Here is a 24,193-nt window from a genome sequence, read left to right as displayed (position 1 = left end):
AACAGATCTGGCCCAGATAAATTGGAATTAAAGACTGGCAGACAAAACTGTAATGAAACAAAGGGAGTCTTTAAAGAGAAATAAAAACAAAAAATGCTGGAAATACTCAGCAGGTCTGGCAGCATCTGTGGAGAGAGAAGTAGAGTTAACGTTTCAGGTCTGTGACCTTTCATCAGAACTGGCAAAGGTTAGAAAAGAATTAGGTTTTAAGCAAGTGAAGGGGAGGCAGTGGGAGAGAGAATAAAGGGGAAGGTGCTTGATATGGCAGAGGGCAAGAGAGATTAAATAACAAAGCTGTCCTGGGACAAAGGAAAACAGCGTATTAATGCTTGTTGTGAAAGACAAAGCATTAGTTCAGAGAGCGTGTTAATAGCAAAATAATGAGCAGCTCTGACTACATGAAAAACAGGCACATGGTTAAAAAATAAAATATAAAAACAAAGGCCAGTCATGCTCTGAAGTTATTGAACTCAATGTTCTGTAGAGTGCCTAACTGAAAGATCAGGTGCTGCTCCTCGAGCTTGCGTTGATGTTCACTGGAACACTGGAGCAGGCCAAAGACAGAAATGTTGGCATGAGAGCAGAGGGGAGTGTTGAAATAGCAAGCAACCGGAAGCTTGGGTAATAAAAACAAGAAATGCTGGAACCACTCAGCAGGTCTGGAAGCTTGGGTCATGCTTTCGGACTGAGTAAAGGTGTTCCACAAAACAGTCACCCAATCTGCGTTTGGTCTCCCCAATGTAGAGGAGACCACATTGTGTGCAGCGAATACAGTATACTAAATTGAAAGAAGTACAAGTAAATCACTGCTTCACCTGAAAGGAGTATTTGGGGCATTGGATAGTGAGGAGAGAGGAGGTAAACATTTATTACACCTGCGATTGCAGGGAAAGATGCCATGGGAAGGGGACGAGGTGTTGGGGGTAATGGAGGAGTGGACCAGGGTGTTGCGGAGGGAACGATCCCTTCGGAATGCTGAAAGGGGAGGGGAGGGGAAGATGCGTTTGGTGATGGCATCACGCTGGAGGTGGCGGAAACGGTGGAGAATGATTCTTTGAATATGGAGGCTGGTTGGGTGGAAAGTGAGGACAAGGGGAACCCTGTCGCAATTCTGGGAGGGAGGGGACGGGGTGAGAGCAGAAGTGCGGGAAATGGGCCAGACACGGTTGAGGGCCCTGTCAACCACAGTGGGGGAGATTCCTCAGTTGAGGAAAAAGGAAGACATATCAGAAGCGCTCTTGTGGAAGGCTGCATCATCACAGCAGATGTGTCGGAGACAAAGAAACTGAGAGAATGGAATGGAGTCCTTACAGGAGGTAGGGTGTGAAGAAGTGTAGTCGAGGTAGCTGTGGGAGTTGGTGGGCTTATAATGAATATTAGTAGACAGCCTATCCCCAGAGATGGAGAGAGAGAAGTCAAGGAAGGGAATGGTGTCAGAGATGGACCCTATAAAGGTGAGAGAAGGATGGAAATTGGAAGCAAAGTTGATAATGTTTTCCAGTTTGGGACAGGAGCAGGAAACGGCACTGATACAGTCATCAATGTACCGGAAAAAGAGTTGGGGGAGGGGGCCTGAGTAGGACTCGAACAAGGAATGTTCGACGTATCCCACAAAAGGATAGGCGCAACTACGACCCATGTGGGTACCCATAGTAACACCTTTTACTTGAGTGGAGTTGAAGGAGAAGTTGTTCAATGTGAGAACAAGTTCTGCCAGGTGGAGGAATGTGGTGGTGGATGGGGACGGGTTGGGCCTCTGTTCAAGGAAAAAGCGAAGAGCTGTCAAACCGTCCTGGTGGGGGATGGAGGTGTAGAGAGATTGGACGTCCATAGTGAAGAGGAGGCGGTTAGGGCCAGGAAACTGGAAATTGTCAAAATGACATTGGACGTCAGAAGAGTGACAGATGTAGGTGGGAAGAGACTGGATCAGCGGAGAAAAGATAGAGTCAAGATAGGAAGAAATAAGTTCTTTGGGGCAGAAACAGGCTGAAACAATGGGTCTGCCAGGACAGTCCTTGTTTGTGGATTTTAGGAAGGAGCTAGAAGTGGGCTGTCCGGGTTTGCAGGACTATGAAGTTGGAATCTGTAGAGGGAAGATCTCCAGAGGAGAGGAGGTCGGTGACAGTCCTGTAGACAGAAGTTTGATGTTCGGTGGTGGGGTCATGGTACAGGGGGAGGTAGGAAGAAGTGTCTCAGAGCTGGCGCTCAGCCTCTGCAAGGTAGAGATACGCCAGATAACAACAGCACCACCCTTGTCAGCAGGTTTGATCATAATATCGGGGTTAGACCTGAGAGAACGGTGTGCAGCTAGCTCATAGGAAGACAGGTTAGAGTGAGTGAGGGGAGCAGAGAAATTGAAACGGCCAATGTCTTTAAACAGGAGATGGTTCACATCCAGTTGAGGCACATTCCCACGAGGGGGAAAGGTAGGGCTCTACTTAAAGTTGACAAGTGACAGGGACCAAATGGGATGCATCCGAGGATGGTAAGAGAGATAAAGGTGAAAACTGCGGAGGTACTGGCCATAATCTTCCAATCCTCCTTAGATACAGGGGTGGTGATAGAGGACTATAGAATTGCAAATGTCACACCCTTGCTCAAAAAAAGGTGTAAGGATAAACACACAACTACAGACCAGATAGTTTAACCTCACTGGTGGGAAAGCTTTTAGAAACAATACTCCAGGACAAAATTAACAGTCACTTGGATCAGTATAGATTAAGGAAAGCCAGCACGGATTTGTTAAAGGCAAATTATGTTTAACTAACTTGATTGGGTTTTTTGATGAAGTAACAGGGAGGGCTGCTGAGGGTAATACAGTTGATGTGGTGTATATGGACTTCCGAAAGGCATTTGATAAAGTGCCACATAATAGGCTTGCCAGCAAAGTTGAAGCCCAAGGAAAAAAAGGGGCAGTGGCAGCTTGGTTGCAAAGTTGGCTGAGTGACAGAAAACAAAGAATAATGGTGAACGGTTGTTTATCGGACTGGAAGAAGGTATACAGTGGGGTTCCCTAGGGGTCAGTAGTGGGGAACATGCTTTTCTTGATCCATATTAATGACTTAGACTTGGGTGTACAGGGCACAATTTCAAAATTTGTGGATGACACAAAATTTTGAAGTATTGTGCACTGTTAGGAGGATAGCGATAGACTTCAAGAGGACATAGACAGGCTGATGGAATGGATGGACACGTTAGCAAATAATATTTAATACAGAGAAGTGTGACATGATACATTTTGGTAGGAATAATGAAGAGAGGCAATACAAAATAAAGGATACAATTCTAAAGAGGGTGCATGAACAAAGAGACCTAGGGGTATTTGTGCACAAATCATGAAAGGACAGGTTCAGAAAGTGATTTAAAAAGTATACAGTATCCTGGGATTTATAAATAGAGGCATAGAGTACAAAAGCAAGGAAGTTATGATGAACCTTTATAAAACACTGGTTTTGCCTCAGCTGGAATATCGTGTCAAATTCTGGGCATTACACTTTAGGAATGATGTGAAGGCTTTAGAGAGGGTGCAGAAAACATTTACGAGAATACTTCCATGGATGAGGGACTTCAGTTATGCGGATTGATTGGAGAAGCTGGTGTTGTTCTCCTTAGAGAAGAAAGACAGACTTGCATTTATATAGCACCTTTCACAACCACCGGACATCCCAAAGCACTTTACAGCCAATGAAGTACTTTTGAAGTATAATCACTTTTGTAATGTAGGAAACATGGCAATCAATTTGCACACAGCAAGCTCCCACAAACAGCAATGTGATAATGATCAGATAATCTGTTTTTGCGATGCTGATTGAGGAATAAATATTGGCCAAGACAAGAGAAGGTTGAGTGGGGATTTGATAGATATGTTCAAAATTATGAGTGGTCTAGACAGAGTAGGTAGAGAGAAATTGTTCCCATTGGCTGAAGGGTCAAGAACCAGAGAACACAGATTTAAGGTGTTTGGCAAAAGAACCAAAGGTGATATGAGAAAAAATGTTTTTACACAGTGAGTGGTTAGGATCTGGAATGCACTGCCTGAGAGAGTGGTGGAGGCAGATTCAATCATGGCTTTCTAAAGGAATTTGGAGAAGTATCTGAAGAAAAAAAAATTGCCGGTCTTCGGGCAAAGGGCGGGGAAGTGGGACAAGCTGAATTGGTTTTGCAGAGAGCCAGCAAGGACTTGATGGGCCAAATGGCCCACTTCTGTACTGTAACCATTCTATGATTACACATTCACACAGCGAGTGGTTAAGGTCTGGAATGCGCTGCCTGAGAACGTAGTGCAGGCAGGTTCAATTGAAGCATTCAAAAGGGAATTAGACAGTTGTTTGAAAAGGAAGAATGTGCAGGGTTACAGGGAGAAGGCAGGGGAATGGAACTGAGGGAGTTGCTCTTTCAGAGAGCTGGTGCGAACACGATGGGCCGAATGGCCTCCTTCTCCGTTGTAACAATTCTGTGATTCAGATGGAGTTTCTCATGGATACTCGATTAGATCTTGTGACCATAGTCTAAATCGTGGTCTCTCCATCACCCCACATTTCAGCAGAACAGGGAGGTTGAGATCAAAATTGCAAGAATTCATTACCAATATATTTCTTATTTGACATTTGCCCACTAAAATTTTCCAGCAGGCCTCAAATTAGGCAGCCAGCACTCATGCTGGAAACAGGCAGGAGTCTCATCGTATCATGTAACTGAGTAATAGACAGCGCAGCACCAGCTAAGTGCAGGACCCATTCACTGTACAGAGCAAAAAACTGCCATGACGTATGTCCCTTAAAGGGGAACCAAGTCAGGAATGAAGAAAATGCATTTTATATAACACTTTCTGGAATTCAGGATGAACATAACTGCTCCTCATTGAGAATCACAGAACCAAAGAAAAGTTACGGTGCAGAAGGAGTCCATTCAGTCCATTGTGTCTGAGTCGGCTGAAACAACTAGCCGCCCAATCTGATCCTTTCCAGCCCTCCACCACTCCAATCAGTAATTCTCTGTCGCCCTATAACCCCACCACAATATGGCCCAGCCTCCCCCTTTAATACAATGCTGTAGGCCCACCAGATTTTCCAATTCCTCCAAAATAGCAAGCAGACATGAGTGTTCAGACAGGCAGCTTGCCAATTAAATTTAAATGAGGCCTGATCATCAAAAGTCAAAAATAGGGGTCAATATTTCAGAGGCTTGTTCCCAAAGTGAAATAAGTTGATGGTAGAAATCTACAGCATATCATAACAAGCAATGGCATTTAATTTAATTTAAAAACACCTCTGATAACATTTTTAAAGAACTATTTGATATTAAAGACTTTCTATAAAACGTGTAGCTTTTTTGTCTTACGTAAGACTTACTTCTTTTACATTCCTCAGGCTGGGATCAAGAACAACTCACATGGGGTGAGTTACAGGGAGAACAAATTGGAACTGAATATTGACATACTTAATATCAATAATTTATTCAGTGCTCCACTATTGAAGAGCATAACAAACCAGTCAGCTATTATTCATGGTAACTGAACAGAAAAATGTTCTTACCATCCTTGTGGCAGCCTGAAGACTGCACAGCAATCTGGCTGCAGACCCCGGACTTTTAGAGCCTTTTTGAGACTGTCCTGTACAGTCATGCCTGGTCGCACACTCACCTGCAGCACCATATAAAGGGAGAACAACAGGTCAGATATACATAATGTTGCATTCACATATTAAATTATGCTATTTTTAAATAATGTTTTCTGGTTAAGGCTTGATTATACAATTTGTACTTCATTGTCCTTACTGGAACAAATAGGTCAGGGTGGGGATGCAAAAAACCTAATTTGTCCATCCCACAAAATTTGCAACAGGTAAATAATGTTGGCCATTTTAGCTGTACTTGCCCTTTCAGGGTATTCTGTATTTTAGACATAGCTGTTCATTCTCACCCTTCAGGATCAGGGCTAGATATAGTTATAATTTTGATTCAGTCATTTCACTCCCACCAGCCCCCACCACCACCCACCACCCCCCACCCCACCCCAAACACTGGCCAATTCAAAACATCTGTCACCCTGACAAATGTTGCTCAGCATTCAAGAGAAACCTAAAGAATACAAATATATATATTTTTAAATGAGCAATAAGTCAGCATATTTTATACAGTCTGCAGTAAAGAGTCGTACTCATTAATATGTGCATGGATCTGGATGTAGCTCACAAAAACTAGTTACTGGCCCGGTTACCTATTACCTATTGCAAGTGCATATATTATTCTTTATCCACCAATAAGAGTCTGCATAACTCTCTAGCAGCCAGGTCTGGGACAGAACTTTCTGAATACCAAATACCATAGCAACATGAACAGACTTGTCCCTCACTTGAAGCAATACCAAACGTGCAGGACAAGCATACAAAGAGTAAATGCTATTTTTTTTTGTGATTAAATGCTCTTCTGGCAACTGTTGTCATAGTGACTAGATGCTATCAGCCAGGCCTGGTGCCACTGTCCACTCACTGCTTCAATGCCACAGAATATTCATTGTAGCCAACTGCAATCGACATAATGATTTCTTTTTAGGAACTCAAAAAATTATACAATGTGTTTACTTCTGTTATATAGATTTTTGCTTTAGATTAGAGATTTGCCAACTTTCACAGTCCCCTTTTGACTGACTTTTCAGTTAAACGTATGGGCCTAATTTTAACCTATTCAAAACCCACCCACTTGCAAAGTTAAAATCAGATCCATACTTTCTTGCATGCTACTCCATGCAACAAAGGTGTGCCTGAACTATAAAGTCTGTCATGAATTTTTATCTGTAATTCAGTTAGTTGTCAGAATCATTCAATGGAGTGTCTGTGCAAATTGAGGTAAAGGGCGTGAAAAAAATCAATAAACAGTTACAATTATTCTGTAAACAAACATCAAAACTACAGATACAAAATAGTTTGGAACCTTGATTTCCAGCCAATAATGGTTGAAATTCAGTTCAATATGAAGTTGGATTGGACTACAGATCATGTGCCCATGTTCCACTAGCTACACAAGAGGCCTACTCAGCACAATGACTTGACAATTATAATTAAGACAGTACTAAAGAATATTTCTGCAGGGCGTAAAGGGAAAGTAAACCAAATAATCTGTTTCTAGTACTACTCCATATCTGGCTCATATCCTAAAAGTGCTCAAAGGCAGTTCGCAAAATAAGAAATGAGCTCTTAATGAACAAAAGGGGAAAGACACAATCCATCTGTAATACAATTTTTCCTCCATGTAGCTTACTTTACTTTAATTTAGAGCTTTATTATCAATTTTAAATTTAGTCCATTCTTCCTCAATGACAACATTGTTTTTAGTAAAATACAATAATCCTACTCCACCTTGGCAAATCTGTCAAAGCGAGAAGTCTTCTGATATGACTACCACCTTGGGAAATTGCTAGATTGCTTATCTACTATACATCCAATGTTGTCAAACAACAAATTTCACACTTAGGCCAGTAATCAGACTATGCTCTTAGCGTGCAGAACATAGAAGTATTACTTTCAAGTAATTTTGTCCTCATCAAGTTTTTGATATTTTTATAATTAGATTTTCTGGAAGGCAAGTTACTCCAATAGTGAACTGGAAGAGCAATTAAAAATTAAACTGAGATTCAGATTAATTTGACCTTTGCTATGCAGTCTTGATGATAGGTACAGCTATTTTTGCAGGACAGCGCTTCTGCTACCATGAACCTATATGGATTTAAGCAAGTGAAAAAGACAATGCAATAAAATCAGTGATGAATAGCTGATCATGGGTACATCTACTTACATTAAAAAGAAATCCAACACTGTACCAACTTCTATTAAATGCCTCATTAAAAATGAATCTCAGAATTCTTACTAATTTTCTCTTTTAAACCTGCTAGGCATCCTAAGGCAACACCCTTGAACGCAGAGAACTGTCTTAGTGATGTAATTTTTCATCAGGACTGCCTTCAAAGTTATTCAAGGATCAAATAATTAGTGGTACTATTGCATCCTAGATTCTACCATTTTTCTTTTTGCCATATTCTTTAAGAGGGAAATCTTCATGTGATGGGATTCCCATCTACCAGTCCCAAGTTCCGCCTTCATACCAAATATTGTACCACCGGGGGAATGGAACGGAGGGAACTGCTCTTTCAGACAGCCAGTGTGAACACGATGGGCCGATTGGCCCCCTTCTGCACTGTAACGATTCTGTGATTCATTCTGGCCAGGAGCCAAGTACTCATCAGTTTGAGCTACAGAATCGCATTTTAGTTATCCAAGACAAGTACTAGATGGAAGCATTTGTGTAACACTATCCCACCCGCATCTTCCTAGCTCTGTGAGATCACATTACTTTGCAAATACTAATTACTTTGATAAATGTTACTACAGGAGTTGTATTAGGTAAAAAATAAAATGGTTACTTAAAAACAATTACCACTTTACAGAAAACCTAAAATTCCAAAGGAAGCAAACCTTTTCATATTATTTGGCTTCTAAATAATGGAACATAAATTTACCACGGTACGCTGCTTGTTTGGTAAGTAAACCCGAATAGTGCCCCCTGCTTTGTAAGCATCTGCCAATTTCCCATCCTCAGATTCCCGACGATATGCAAAGTGATGAGCAAAGGTGGGGGAAGCAGATGTAGAAATATCATGGAAAACATCTTGTACATTGAAACCATTACTGGTGGACTTCCAGAATCCCAGATTATACTCCATTTTGATCAGACAGGCAGGGGATCTGCAAGAATAGCAAACACAAATTAAAGACAGTGATTCTCTGATTCTATACAGGCTCTGCTAAGTATTCAACATTCATCAAGCATCTGAACATACCTATAATATTGAGCCTTAATACTGGAGAAAGTTTTTTTTGTTCCTGTTGGCCTTAGAGCAAAGGTTTGGACCCCTGATTCCAATTTCTGCCAACCCAAGATATTGATTTTCCAGTCCATATTCATTTGAAAATGGCTCCCCGACTTCCTAAATCCTCACAGCATATGATCACAAAATGGAATTCAAACTACAGGCTTTGGAATTGCATTCACTGCAGTATTCCAGAACTAGTTCTAGGCTGTGAAATACATGTTAGTTTTAAATTCTGCTTGCTCAGTGCCTTTGGCAACTAGTGAACCCTTTGATCTAGCTGCCACAAAGCTAAATATAGCACAGCAATGAAAACAAATCTAAAAAAAAGCAAATCAAACACAACATTCACAGCAAGCGCCATGAAAATTTACAGTTTAAAAAGTGCAGAGATCTAGGATTACAGTGCAGCTGCTGCAGTACTCACTGACCCTGATCATACATGCATGTGTGACGTGCTGTTTTCAATCAAGTTCTTTTAGCAGATTACACTGATTCTCGGCAATGTGCTGAATTCACTTAACAGAACTAGTTTTCTTAAAAATAGTAAAATACTCACGACCCATTGCAAATAGTAGCAGCCCTCCCCTGCCTGTCACCACAAACTATCTAATAGATGAAGACCAAATCGCTGACATTAATACACAGTTTGATTCAATGCCAGCCATTTCTTGAAGGAAATTATCTATCTCAATCTCAGAAAGCAGGTAGCTTTGCTTTAATGGAGACACAATTGACACGGTGCCAGAATGTCCATATAAGTACCTTATACTGGAATGCCACAACATATACTGCAAGATTTCTCTGAATAACATTACAGCTAAACATTTTCTTGACAGGTTGTGCTAGTTAAACAATTAGTTTCAGCTCCTTGATAGTTTAGCTTTCAGTGTGGAACTGAGGCACACAGATCATAGAAGGTTCCTCATTTAATTCCCATTCTATGCTGAGTTAGCTGATCAGCACCAGAGTCAGTAAGAGGAGTACTTCAATATTTGTTAGCACTCCTGGGTCATAAGAAGGGTTGCGGAAAAGAAAAATACCACCCGCACCCCCACCCAGTCACAATCCACTGCTGATAAATGTATAATTGTGGACGTTGGTTAAGGCCAGTATCAGACTCAACTGTCCACGGCCTCACAGATGAAGAATGGTCACTTGCGTAAGAAACCAGTAGCTGGTCAGTACCTGTCGTTCTGTACCCAGTCAGTACGAGATAATATCTTTATAACAGGGAGGTTTTTTTTAATATAAACATTACACTAATTGAGCTGATCTGTGCCATGATAAAAAAGAATATTTGGCCCAGTGCCTCTGTACTAGCAAAGGGAAGAATTGACCAGGCTCCCAACCCTGATTACATAGGGATCCCTAGTGGGAGTGTGCATATGTAGGTATTTGGTGAAGACAGGATTGTGCTTAGCTGTGATATCGTTCACAGTGAAATAGCTGACTGTCATTCAACATCAAGACTCACATGATAAACGTGCACTTGGGCGATGTACTGCAGGGTGACAACCGACTGAGGACGTCAACGCCTTCAGAAGAGGAGGGAGAAAACTGGAGGAGAAAAATTATATAGAAATTACTAAATATTACATGTACAATGAACACAGTGTATACCCAACCTCATCCACATGGGAGAGATGCCCACGAGAACAGTGCCAAAGCCAAGACGTGACACTAGTATACAACATTCATTGGGCTGGATTTTACAGTCAGCGAAGAAAGTTGCCCACAAAAGATCTAGCAATCTCTGTGGCGTGGATTTCACCTTTCCTGATGGTATTTTAAATCTGGCACAAAGTGAAGGGGATCTCCAGGCTTCCAGCAGCAGTGATGTCAGCAAGCAGGGTAAGCAATTAATCACAATGAAGTATTCATTATCCTTCACTTTTAATCTAAATTTTCAGGTAACGAAATAAATGGTTATGCTTATTTTATCTTCTATCTTAATCCAAAGTTAAACAAACTTAAAAAAAAATTTAAATGTGGACATTTTATCATTGTGGAGAAATTTGACATTCTACAAATATAAAACTAGCTTTTCAGCGCCAGCGAGGGTGTTTAGCAGTAATTATGAACTTATACGCCATTAAAATCCCAGTTACACCTCATTCAACATGGTGTAACTTTTTCAAGGGTTTTTACAATGAGACAAACAGTATAAGAGAGGACGTTCTTGTCAATTCACTCTGAGATTGCACTCTGGGGGGACCTCAACATGGCACCCTCTGGAGAAAGAATCATTGACAGCAATTCTGGATTTCTACATTATTCTGTGCATGTGCAAACTCTCAAAGTTGCTGTCAGGTTCAGTGGAGTAATTATGGTGAACACTGACAGTTTTGCCATCATTACCACCAGAAAATCCAGGCCAATGATCCAAGTACACATTTATCCTCTGAATAACAATTAACTGCTAAAGCATTAGTCACAGCACTTGTCACACCAAGCAAGGGTAGCAGTGAGATCAGAAACAGGTGTTTGCTCACAGGGATTTGTATAACATTGACTTGATTTGAATAGAAGCAGGACACTCAAAAGTTACTCATCTTTGTCTTATTTCTGGTTCCAGATCAAGCAGACTGAAAGATTTAGTGAAAGGCGCTTCAATTTTGTCCACAACTCCAAACTGGTCCCTTCAACAACTTATATTCTCAAGTCAAAATGAAAGGGATGGGCAATGTATGCGGGGCTTGCCAATGATGCCCGCATTCCATGACTGAATAAATAATATATACAACTTTCTCTTCCTTCCTTTGATGCCTGCTCACTATAGAATCAACTGCAATTTAATGCTCAGTCTACACATAGAAACATAGCAGTAATAGGCCAATCAAACCCTCAAGCATGTTCATCCATTCAACGGCTGATCTGTGCCTCAACTCCATTTATGGACCCATTCCCCATAATCCCGTGATATTCTTACCTAACAAAAAATCTATTAATTTCAATCTTGAAAATTTTAATTGACTCACCATCTACTGCCTTTTGAGGGAGAGAATTCCAGATTTCTATTACCCTTTAAGTGAAAAAAAATGCTTCCTGATTTCACTCCTAAATGGCCTAGCTCTAATATGAAGTTTATGATGTTCTGAACACCCAGTCAGAGGAAGTGCTCTATAGAATCCCTTAAACATTTTAAGCACATCTATTGTATCACCCCTCAACCTTCTAAATTCAAGTAGCCAAGTTTATGGAACCTAAGTCCTTATATCATCATTCTGGTAAATCTGTGTTGTATCCCCACCAAGATCAATATATCTTTCCTGAGGTTCAGTGCCCAAAACTGAACGCACTACTTCAGATGGGGGTCTGACTAAGGCTTTGTACAATTGAAGCATCACTTTCTTGCTTTTGAATTCCAACCCATTTGAGATAAAGATCAAAATGTCATTAGTTACTTGCATTATTATTTCCACTTCTGCACTGGCTTTTATTGATTTGCGTACATGGACACCTAAATCACTTTGCTCCTCCACAGCTCCTAGTCTCTCACCGTTTAGCAAATATTCTGATTTGTCTTTCTCCCATCCAAAGTTGATAACCTCATACTTCCTTGTATTGAACTCCATCTGCTAGGTGTCAGCCATGGCTTAGTGGTAGCAATCTCACTGGAGTCAGAAGGTTATGGGATCAAGTCCCACTCCTTAGATTTTAACATAAAGTCTAGGCTGGCACTCAGTGCAGTACTGAGGGAGTGCTGCACTGTTGGAGGAGCCATCTTTCAGATGAGACATTAAACTGAGGCCCCGTATGCCCTCTCAGGTGGATGTAAAAGAACTAATGGCACTTTTCAAAGAAGAGCAGCATAGTTTTCCCCAGTATCCTGCCAATAATTACCCCTTAACCAACACCACTAAAATAGGTCATTATTACACTGCTGTTTGTGCCAACTTGCTGTGCACAAATTGACTACCATATTTCCTTTATTACAACAGTGACGAACTACATAACAAAAATACTTAATTGGTTGTAAAGCACTTTGGGATGTCCCAAGATCCTGAAAGGCACTATATAAATTTAAGTTCTTTATTTTGCTATAGTTCTGCCTACTCAAATGTTCCTTTGAAGCCTCCTGCTCCCATCTACACAACTTGCTGTGCCTCCTAAAATATTGCTATCTGCAGACTTGGAGATATAAATCGCTTTTTTTTTCTTTCATGGGATGTGGCGTCGCTGGCAAGGCCAGCATTTGCTGCCCATCATTAATTGCCCTTAACAACTGAGTGGCTTGCTAGGCCATTTCAGAGGGCAGTTAAAAGTCAACCACATTTCCATTGGTCTGGGGGTCACATGTTGGTCAGACCAGTTAAGAACAGCAGATTTCCTTCCCTAAATTTTCATTAGTGAACTAAATGAGTTTTTATGACAATTGATCATAGTTTCATTACTGAGACTAGCTTTCAATTACAGCTTTTTATTAATTAATTGAATTTTTATTAACTGTGTTGGCATCCCTCCATTACTATGGAGGATACAAAAACATTCCAGTAATAGCTGTAAATCAGGAGGTGGAAGGAAGACAGGAACTTGGTGAAATTACAATCACCAGGGAAACAGTACTGACGAAACTGATGGAGCTACGGGCCTGATGGGCTTCATCCTAGGATCTTAAAAGAGGTGGCTAATGAGGTAGTAGATGCGTTGGTGTTAATTTTTCAGAATTAACTTGATTCTGGAAAGGTTCCATCAGACTGGAAAATAGCAAATATAACCCCTCTATTCAAGGGGTGGGGAGGAAGGCAGAAAACAGGTAACTACTAACCAGTTAGCTTGACGTCTGTCATGGGGAAGGTATTAGAATTGATCATTAAGGAGGCAATAGCTGTGCACTTAGAAAAACTCAAGGTAATCAGGAATAGTCAGCATGGTTTTGTGAAAGGCAGATCATGTTTAACCAATTTATTGGAGTTCTTTGAAGGAGTAACATGTGTCATGGATAAAGGGGAGCCCGTTGACATACTGTACTTGGATTTCCAGAAGGCATTTGACAAGGTGCCACATAAAAGGTTATTGCGCAAGATAGGAGCTCATGGTGTAATGGGCAACATATTGGCATGGGGGATAGAAGATTGGCTGGCTGGTAGAAAACAGAGAGTATGTATTAATGGGTCCTTTTCTGATTGGCAGGATGTGACGAGTGGAGTCCCGCAGGGGTCTGTGCTGGGGTCTCAACTTTTTACAATTTATATCAATGACCTAGTTGAGGGGAGCGATAGCATGGTAGCTAGATTTGCACATGACACAAAGATAGGTAGGAAAGTGTGTTGTGAAGAGGACATAAGGAGCTTGCCGACTGATATAGATAGAATTAGAATTAGAATTAGAACATTACAGTGCAGTACAGGCCCTTCGGCCCTCGATGTTGCGCCGACCTGTGAAACCATCTGACCTACACTATTCCATTTTCATCCATATGTCTATCCAATGACCACTTAAATGCCCTTAAAGTTGGCGAGTCTACTACTGTTGCAGGCAGGGCGTTCCACGCCCCTACTACTCACTGAGTAAAGAAACTACCTCTGACATCTGTCCTATATCTATCACCCCTCAACTTAAAGCTATGTCCCCTCGTGTTTGCCATCACCATCCGAGGAAAAAGACTCTCACTATCCACCCTATCTAACCCTCTGATTATCTTATATGTCTCTATTAAGTCACCTCTCCTCCTCCTTCTCTCCAATGAAAACAACCTCAAGTCCCTCAGCCTTTCCTCGTAAGACCTTCCCTCCATACCAGGCAACATCCTAGTCAATCTCCTCTGCACCCCTTCCATAGCTTCCACATCCTTCCTATAATGCGGTGACCAGAACTGCACGCAATACTCCAGGTGCGGTCTCACCAGAGTTTTGTACAGCTGCAGCATGACATCGTGGCTCCGAGACTCGATCCCCCTACTAATAAAAGCTAACACACCATATGCCTTCTTAACAGCCCTATTAACCTGGGTAGCAACCTTCAGGGATTTATGCACCTGGACACCAAGATCTCTCTGTTCATCTACACTACCAAGAATCTTCCCATTAGCCCAGTACTCTGCATTCCTGTTACTCCTTCCAAAGTGAATCACCTCGCACTTTTCCGCATTAAACTCCATTTGCCATCTCTCAGCCCAGCTCTGCAGCCTATCTATGTCCCTCTGTACCCTACAACATCCTTCGGCACTATCCACAACTCCACCGACCTTAGTGACATCCGCAAATTTACTAACCCACCCTTCTACACCCTCTTCCAGGTCATTTATAAAAATGACAAACAGCAGTGGTCCCACTGCTGATAGGTTGAGTGAGTGGACAAAAATCTGGCAGATGGAGTACAATGTGGGAAAATGTGAAGTTGTTCACTTTGGCAAGAAGAATAAAAAAGTAGAGTATTACTTAAACGGAGAATGACTGCAGAACTCCGAGGTGCAAAGGGATTGAGATGTTCTCGTGCATGAGTCACAAAAAGTTAGTATACAGGTACAGCAAGTAATAAAGAAGGCTAGTGGAATGCTATCCTTTATTACGAGAGGAATTGAAAATAAAAGTAAGGATGTTATGATTCAGTTATACAGGGCATTGGTGAGAGCACATCTCGAATACTGTGTGCAGTTTTGATCTCCTTATTTAAGGAAGGATGTGAATGCGTTGGAGGCAGTTCAGAGGAGGTTTACTAGATAGATAGCTGGAATGAGCCGGTTGTCTTATGAGGAAAGGTTAGACAGACTGGGCTTGTTTTCACTGGAGTTTAGAGGAGTGAGGGGAGACTTGATTGAAGTTTATAAGATCCTGAACGGTCTTGACAAGGTGGATGGGGAAAGGATGTTTCCTCTTGTGGGGGAGTCCAGAACTAGGAGGCACTGTTTTAAAATTAGGTGCCGCCCTTTTCGGACAGAGATGAGGAGAGATTTTTTCTCTCAGAGGGTTGTGCGAGTTTGGAACTCTCTGCCTCAAAAGGTGGTGGAGGCAGGGTCATTGAATAATTTTAAGGTGGGGGTAGATAGATTCTTGTTAGGCAAGGGAATTAAAGGATCAGGGATAGATGGTAGTGTGGAATTTGAGACACAAACAGATCAGCAATGATCTTATTGAATGACAGAGCAGGCTAGAGGGGCCAAATGGCCTACTTCTACTCCTTCGTATGTTCGTAAAGATGGTGGACATGCAGCAAACAATCCTTTTAGATGGGGTGTCTTCCCTTGGTGCACCTTTGTTGATGGCTGTGAAGGCCAAACCTTAAGAGGCAGGTTCTGCCACAAGTGCCGCAAGTAAAACTGCTAAGTGATGCTGTGAGTTGTTGTTTTTGATGTTGGCACCTGTTGCCAAGTTGCTGTAGCCACTGGTCGTCGTGGTAGTGCATGCCAGTCCACAGGATGTGTCAGCATTTCCCTCTTTCGCCAGCTAGTGACTCCCAGGTGCAACAGTCGACATTTCGGGCTTTCATGTCATGCTTGCGAGCATCCTTGAAGCGGAGCCTCGGGCGCCCCACTGGTCATCTGGCCTCGACTACCTCGCCATACAGAAGATCCTGGGGATGCAACCGTCTTCCATCCTACGGACGTGTCCGATCCACCGAAGCCACCTCTGTTTGATTAGTGCTAACACACTTGGGAGCTCTGCCTTTTCAAAGGACTGCTGCATGTGATTTTGTCCTGTCAGGATATACTCATAATGTGCTGCAGATAGCAAAGATAGAAATTATTGAGCTTCTTTTCCTGATAGTTGTAAGTCACCCATGTTTCATAGCCATACAGCAAGGTGCTGAGAACACAGGCCTTATAAACCATCAGCTTGGTCCTGAGGGACAGCTTAGTGTTATCATATGCACATTTCACAAGCCAACCAAAGGTGGTAGCTGCCTTGCCTGTGTGTGTATTAAGCTCTGCATCATAGGACAGATTGTCTGTCACAGTGGACCCAAGGTAACAGAATTTGCTAATCACTTCCAGTGTGGTGCTGCATTGTGTGATCAGGGGCAGAGATGCAACACCTTGTCCCATGACCATGGTTTTCTTAACGTTTATAGTCAAGATGAACAAGTTATAGGCAAGGGAGAGACAGTTCATAAGTCTTTGTAGCTGAGTTTCGGTGTGAGCGACTAGCACAGCATCATCAGCATAGAGGAACTCTCTGATCGGGACAGGATGTGTTTTTGTCTTCACTTTCAGCCTTGATAGATTGTAGAGCTTGCCCTCTGACATAGTGTGTAAGTAGACTTCCATATCTGCAGGGAAGGTGAAGGTCAGGAGCATGGAGAAGATACCAAACAGAGCGGGAGTTAGGACACAACCCTGTTTTATTCCATGCTTCACTCCGAAACTGTCAGAAGTGGAGCCAACAAACTGTACAGTGCAGTGCATGTTGTCATGGAAGGAGTAGATGAGTCTGAGGAGCTTCGGTGGACAGCCAATTTTTCCCAAAATCTTGTACAGCCCTGCTCTGCTGACAGTGTCGAATGCCTTAGTGAGAGCTACAAAAGTAAGGTAAAGGGGTATACTCTGTTCCCTACACTTCTCTCGTAGATGGTCTATGGAGAAGATCATGTCCACATGTCATCTGCCAGCATGGAAACCACACTGCTCTTCCGGGTCCACTCGGTTTGCAATTAAATGGAGTTTTTTAGCCTACAAAAGGCCTTCCCCGTGACGCTTAACAGTGAGATGCCCTGTGATTGTTGAAGTCTCCTCTATCGCCTTTGTTTTTGTATAGTGTGATGATTTTGGCGTCAAACACCTCCTGTGGAACAGAGCCTACTTTCCAGAAGAGAAGGAAGAGGTCATAAAGTTGTGACAATGGATGGGACTTTCCATGCTTGAGCAGTTCAGCTGGGATTAATTAATTAAATTTAAATTCCACCAGCTGCTGTGGTGGGATTTGAACCCAGTAGCCCAGGCCTCTGGATTACTAGTTCAGTGACATTACAGCTATGCCACCGTCTCTCCCCATTTCATAGAATCACAGAATTCTTACAGTGCAGAAGGTGGTCATTCGGCCCATCGTGTCCGCACTGGCTTTCTGTAAGAGCAATTCACTCAGTTCCATTCCCCCGCCTTCTCCCCATATCCTGCACATTCTTCCTTTTTATATAACAGTCTAATTCCCTTTTGAATGCTTCAATTGAACCTGCCTCCACCACCTTCTCAGGTAGCGCATTCTAGACCTTAACCACTTGCTGCGTGAAAAGGTTTTTCCTCATGTCACTTTTGCTTCTCTTACCAAATACTTTAAATCTGTGCCCGCTCGTTCTCAATCCTTTCAGGAGTGGGAACAGTTTCTCTCTATCTACTCTGTCCAGACCCCTCATGATTTTGAATACTTCTATCAAGTCACCTCTCATCCTTCTCTTCTCCAAGGAAAACAGTCCTAACTTCTCCAATCTATCTTCATAACTGAAATTCCTCATCCCTGAAAAAATTATCATCAATGTTTTCAGTACTCTTGCCGATGTTCTCACGTCCTTCCTAAAGTGCGTTGCCCAGAACTGGATGCAATACTCCAGCTGAGGCATAACGAGTGTCTTATACAAGTTCAACATAACTTCCTTGCTCTTGTACTCTATGCCCCTGTTAATAAAGCCCAGGATACTGTATGCTTTATTAACCGCTCTCGCAACCTGTCCTGCCACCTTCAATAACTTATGCACATATACACCAAGGTCCCTCTGCTCCTGCACCCCCTTTAGAATTGTACCATTTATTTTATATTGTCTCACCATGTTCTTCCTACCAAAATGAATCACTTCACATTTCTCTGCTTTGAACTTCATCTGCCACCTGTCTGCCCATTCCACCAACTTGTCTATGTCCTTTTGAAGTTCTACACTATTTCTGCATCCAAGTCATGAATATATATTGCGAAAAGCCAAGGCTCCATTACAGATCCATGGGGAACAGCACTCGTCATTTCCTGCCACAGTACATTCTTCTTGTCACTACTCTGACTGCTCCATCCAACCAATTACCAATCCATGGCACAAAGGTTACCTCCAATTCTGTGTACTTTCATATGTGATAATGCTCACTTGTGTGGAATCTTACCAAATGCATTAATATTTCTTCATCGCTTATCCAAATTGTATTTAAATGCTTGCGGCAGTCTATAAAAAAGTCCAAGTCAACGAAACAACACCAGTTTCCCAATATCAGCTTCAAGTTTACATGATACAACGACTGTACAACAAAAAGTGGAATATCTCCAAAGCAGCAGTCAGAATAAGCACTGAAACAAAATAAAACATTCTTCTCCCTCATTTTTCTCTCCTTCCCTCATGAAGTGTTCAGGTCCACCATCAGTCCTCCAGAACCTTGCCCTTCACGGAAGTCAAGGCACCATCAGTCAGCTATTCAAGTTAGGGACGCATAACACCCAAACTTGAACTTTTCCTCACTGCTGACTACAAATGTAATCTCAGGCAGTTGACTGCTATCTAGTGACCCCACTAGCAAACGCACATGTGTAGAGGTTGAGCAAAAATTTGATGCCCTTCACTCGAACATTCCGTCAACACTCACGGCTCACATACGAAAACTTGGCCCCAGCAAGTCAGTGCTTCAGAAGGTGTGAAGAAAGAAAAATTACTAGCCTTTATGTATTTACATTTTAGAAAATAAAACATGCAAATAAAATTCATAATTGCGGCAATTCTATTCTAGATGAAGGGCTGGATGTTATTCCAGCAATGGCAGTCCTGTGGCAGGCCAGAAAGCCTGGGTATAACCCACCTCAGCCCTCCGTTGGACCTCCATTGCCATCTAATGGCAGGCAGCCAATTAACTGCCTGCCATCAGGGACGCTGTCCCTTTAAGAGCTGAACTCCCACCTCCAGAGCTGCTGGCCAATCAGAAGGCTGGCAGCTCACCTGTACTGGCATTGCTACTGGGAGTGGTGGCCCTGGATTGCCCCCAAAGGAGGGACCCTCGACACTGCTTGGAGGCCACCAGGTTTTACCTGGCGGTGTCTCCCCACGGCGGGTGGCCCCTCCGCCTTCTGCAAAATTGAAGTGAAGGCCTCAATTGGCCTTCCCTGCCTGGACAAAATGGCAGTGAGCCCGGGCAATGTCAGGAACGGCGCCCTCTGCCACTTTGTTTGCCCCCTCTACCTCTGTGCCCATCTCTGAGGGCATTCCAAGGAGTTCAATTCCATTTTAAAAGTATTTGTTGTACCTACTCAGAGGGGTGGAATGTTTTAACATAATGCAGGATGATTTATTTAGCTGGCCTAGAATAGTTGAGAGCTAGGCAATCCCACTCACTATAGCCAAGAGGGGAACTGGTTTGTAAAATTGAAATATCCAACTGATGTGTCAAAAGGAAAAGACAACTAATCAGATCAACACTTTAACTAACCGCAGAGCACTTGATGCTGACACTGGGCTGAATTTTGGACGCCCAGAAGGAGCAGGTGTGGAGGTGCGGGAGGGCCGAAACATCGGGACGCGTATGCTCATGCGGAAACCCAACATGGTTACAGATTTTGTCAGCGGTGGGAAAGCTCCAAGGTGGCATTGCCAGCCTGACACAACAGGACTGCAATTTAAATTGGTGAACAATCCATTTTAATACATTTGCATGGAAGTGATTACAATTTTATGGGGGGAGGTTTTAAATTTAGTGAAGGGGCTGCAGGGATCATGCGCCTTTTGATCCCCGGCCATTTAAAGGTGGCGACACCGAGGCAAGGCCTCAGTGATGCCGCAGGTAGGCAGCCATAGGGAGCACTGGATAAGGGAAGAGGGGGGAGGGAAGGTTGTTGTTGGCCTGCAATGCTGGGCACGCTGCACGTGTGGGCAATCTCTCGGGTGCAAGGATTCAGTGAGCTATTATCTTGGGTGCTGGGCTATCTGCAAGGGTGGGCATTGAGAGGCATTAGCGCGTATTCCAAGGAGATTAGCAAAGGTGCCAAGATAACTTAGTCTCTGCAAGGACAGCATTTGGGAGGGCTACCTATCAGATGGCATGGGTCTCATACACACCGTGTTTGTGGACCCCTGTGCCACACAACAGCAGCTCAGAGGGAGGGAGGGCCATGATGTAGCTGTGCCCGCCTGTGAAGCTCCAAGAGGAGAGCAGAAGCCACTAGCCACTCCAAGAAGGGCCTACCCGTGCCAGATAGTGTACTGGACTCGCCTCAGCTACCTCCAAATGTTCGAGCGGCAGTGTCAACTAAGACTGTACCTCTCCAGGGAGGCTCTCTCACCAACTCATGCGCTATACTGCAGGACGAGTTGCGACCCCAATGGACACCCAATGCCTGTGGCTCTGAAGATAACCATAGCACTCAACCTCTGTGCCTCTGGCTCTTTCCAAGGATCCACTGGGGACATGTGTGGAGTTTCCCAGGCAGCAACCCACCACTGCATCAAGGAGGCGATCAATGCCGTGTTCAAATGGGCCGGCGACTATGTGCATTACCAGACCGAGCGTGACGATCAGGCAGAGAGAGCCATTGGGTTTGGAGCCAATGCTGGATTCCCCCAGATGCAAGGTGTCATTGACTGCATGCATGTGGCCACCAAGGCTCCCACGGAGCAGCTAGCCACCTCCATCAACATTCAACTGGTCTGCGACCACCGAAAGCATTTCCTGCAGGTGTGTGCCCGCTTCCCAGGAAGCATACTTCGGCAGTGCCAGGTGCCACAGCTTTCCTGGCCCCTACTCATCTTCAGGATTCTCGGGTCAAGGGCTACCCATTGAAGACATGGCTATTGACGCCTGTGAGGAAGCATCGCACAGCAGCAGAGGACAGGTACAACACCTGCCACAGCTCCACCCGAGCGACCATCGAGTAGGCCATTGAGCTGCTGAAGATGTGATTCTGGTGCTTGGATCCATCTGGTGGAGCTCTGCAGTATGCCCCAGCAAGGGTCTCGCATATCGTTGTGGTCTGCTGTGCTCTGCGCAATCTAGCACAGCAGATGGAGGAATGAAGAGGACATGATTGATCGCCAGTCCTCATCGATGAAGAGGATGTGGAGGAGAATGTGGCAGAGCTTACTGAGCAGACACCACTAGATATTGATTGCCTTACAGCAGAAACCAGGGCCATTGAGAGACGCGCAAGGGAGGCAAGAGACAATCTCATACATATCCGGTTCCTTCCACCATGATGGCCTCTCAAAGTGGATTCAATACAGACTCACCTCACTGTATTCCGCCTGTTGCCAGCTCTCCATCTCCATTCTGTGCCTAGCACCAGCTTCACCATGTGCTCTGGAACATCTGAGATGCTGATCAAAGGTGTGCCTACACTGGCAGCCCATTGAAGGAGCAAGGGTGATGGCATCATCTCCCAATTCAGGTGTGAATGAGAATTCTACAACAATGAATGTGAACTCTATATTATAACACCAATTGCAGACAACAATATAAATGCCAAAGATAATACACCCGTGATTCCTCAAAGGGGTCTTGGTGCTCTTCTTTATATATTTCCAAGTGCTTCTGCGAGGCATGACTCCTGCGCTAGTAGCTAAGACGGAAGCAGGCTGCTATCAGGCTGTCCTCGGCCTGGATTAATCCGGCAGATGTCCTCTGGCTGTATGAGGCTTGAAGGGTCCCGGCTGCCTGAGGGGTTGTTGCACAGGTGCAGATGCCTCCTCACAGCTACTGGAACTGGGTTCACTGGTAGAGGGGCTAAGGAACCACTGTCCGCACTCAGAGCACCCCGAGGGGTGCCCCCAGATGTGGAGGTCAGCCTCTCCCTCCTCCCTTTCAAGGCTCACTTGAACCACCCTGCTGACCAGAGAAGAATGAGGATCTGGAAAAGACTGCAGAAGCCTTGTCCTTCTCGCGACTTGCTGAGTTGAGCTCATGGCCAAGGTGATGGTGTGCAGGTCTGCGTGCATCTGTCAGATCTGGCTCTCCATGAGGGTCGTCAACCTCTCAATGGAGGAGGCCATGCACTCACATGCTTGAGACATTGCAGCACTCTTAGCATGGATGGACTCCTCTCCTCCATCAGCCGCTCATGGCCGTGCATTACCCCAGCAGCCCCGCCAGACATTGCCTTACTTCTCTTCGCACCTCCAGCATGCCCTGTGCTGTTGACACCAGAGGCTGGTCATCAGCCTGGGGCCTGGCCACCCACAGTCCTCCGACTGTCAGTGGCCTCATTTGTCACAGCCTCTGTCAGTTGCTCTGGTGTGTGTGAGGCGCTCTCACCAGCTTGTGATCCTGAATCTAAGTCTGAGCACATAACCACTGAGGTGAAAGTATCTATGCTGGTGAAAGGCACAGGGAAATGATGTAACAGTGCATCCTCTGACTGCTCCTTCTCCTTACAGGTAGACAGCACGCCCCCTATCGCAGTGGCTGTGCTTGCCTCTGGCGTTAAATGAACTGCATGACAGAACACAAACATTTGTGGGTTAGGTTGTGTGGATATCCACATGCCAACCATGCGTGAGGTGAGTCTCCAGGAGTGTGGTGGAGGTCACATGAACTCAATCCTCACTCTCTTGTGCGGACACTCAAGTCTCACAGTTCGCAACTGAATGGCTGCACTGTGCCCCTTCTAGCTCCAGAGCTGCCTCCTCACTGATAAGAGGACAAACATCAGGGATCCCTCCACCAGTCCTCGAGGTCTCCCTAGTGTTATGTGGCCATTTGTCTTGCAAGTGGATAGAGGGACATAGGTAGACTTTGCAGGAAAATCTACAGAAGTTATGCTTTTAGCAGCCCCTCGTCCCTTGATGGGGCTTCCCTTATGGCTCCTCCCCGCGTTCGCTCTCAGGAGACGTAATGGCTATGAACTGTGAAAGGCGATGGCACGTCGCCGAGATACAGCCATGCATTGCCAGGGTGTGGTGATGCATAACTCCTTTACCATTGCCTTTGTGGTCACTCCCTCCCCATGTAGCGCTCCCTCCCGCATAGCCACATGCAAACCCCAAAGAGGAGAGAGGTATGGAGGACTCACCTTGGAGCGAAGGAGGTCATAGACCCTCTTGCGATGCTAGACCCAGTTCCGGGAGGGGGGGGCGGGGGGGTGGGGGGGTGACCCCACAGCTGCTGACCTCCTCTGCAGTCTCTATCCAGGCTTGCTTGATCGGACAGGAGCATCTCTTGACAATCCTTGGTCAGATCCGCCTGTCTTTCCCTTGCAGCCTGGAGGAGGATCTCCAAGGAGGCATCACTAAACCGTGGGGCCACCCGATGACTTGCCTTGGACATGGTCCCAGTTTGATCAAGCTCCATCCCAACGGTCAGCAGTCCTGGAGCAAGGGGGTCCAGGACTTGCAGACCCAGCAAGCAGCTACAGCAGTGGAGCAGGAGGGTCCAGGAGTTGAAAATACAATCAGACAGGTCCAGCAGCGTTCCTGGTTCACTGCCTCACTGAAAGGCAT

At 44.3% G+C, this 24,193-nt stretch overlaps 1 protein-coding gene across 6 annotated transcripts in view; it reads right to left on the bottom strand.

Moving 5' to 3' along the window:
- The window catches only part of LOC137380130 (RAF proto-oncogene serine/threonine-protein kinase-like), a 100,108-nt gene that overhangs the window by 61,333 nt on the left and 14,582 nt on the right, over nt 1–24,193 (bottom strand). For 3 of the 6 annotated variants that reach the window (XM_068051818.1, XM_068051816.1, XM_068051817.1), the window contains exons 2-4: nt 10,341–10,423; nt 8,513–8,738; nt 5,535–5,641 (exon numbers count right to left, since the gene is read on the bottom strand). In XM_068051818.1, the coding sequence (XP_067907919.1) occupies nt 5,535–5,641; nt 8,513–8,716 (311 nt within the window). In that variant the 5' untranslated portion in view covers nt 8,717–8,738; nt 10,341–10,423. Of the gene's footprint in view, nt 1–5,534; nt 5,642–8,512; nt 8,739–8,833; nt 9,225–10,340; nt 10,424–24,193 lie in introns of those variants that run through there. The other 3 variants (XR_010976977.1, XM_068051819.1, XM_068051815.1) reach the window with 2 other exon arrangements.

Source organism: Heterodontus francisci, chromosome 19 (assembly GCF_036365525.1).
Source record: "Heterodontus francisci isolate sHetFra1 chromosome 19, sHetFra1.hap1, whole genome shotgun sequence".
NCBI lineage: Eukaryota > Metazoa > Chordata > Chondrichthyes > Heterodontiformes > Heterodontidae > Heterodontus > Heterodontus francisci.
Note: the sequence above shows the minus strand (reverse complement) of the source record. Positions and strands in the feature narration are given on the sequence as shown.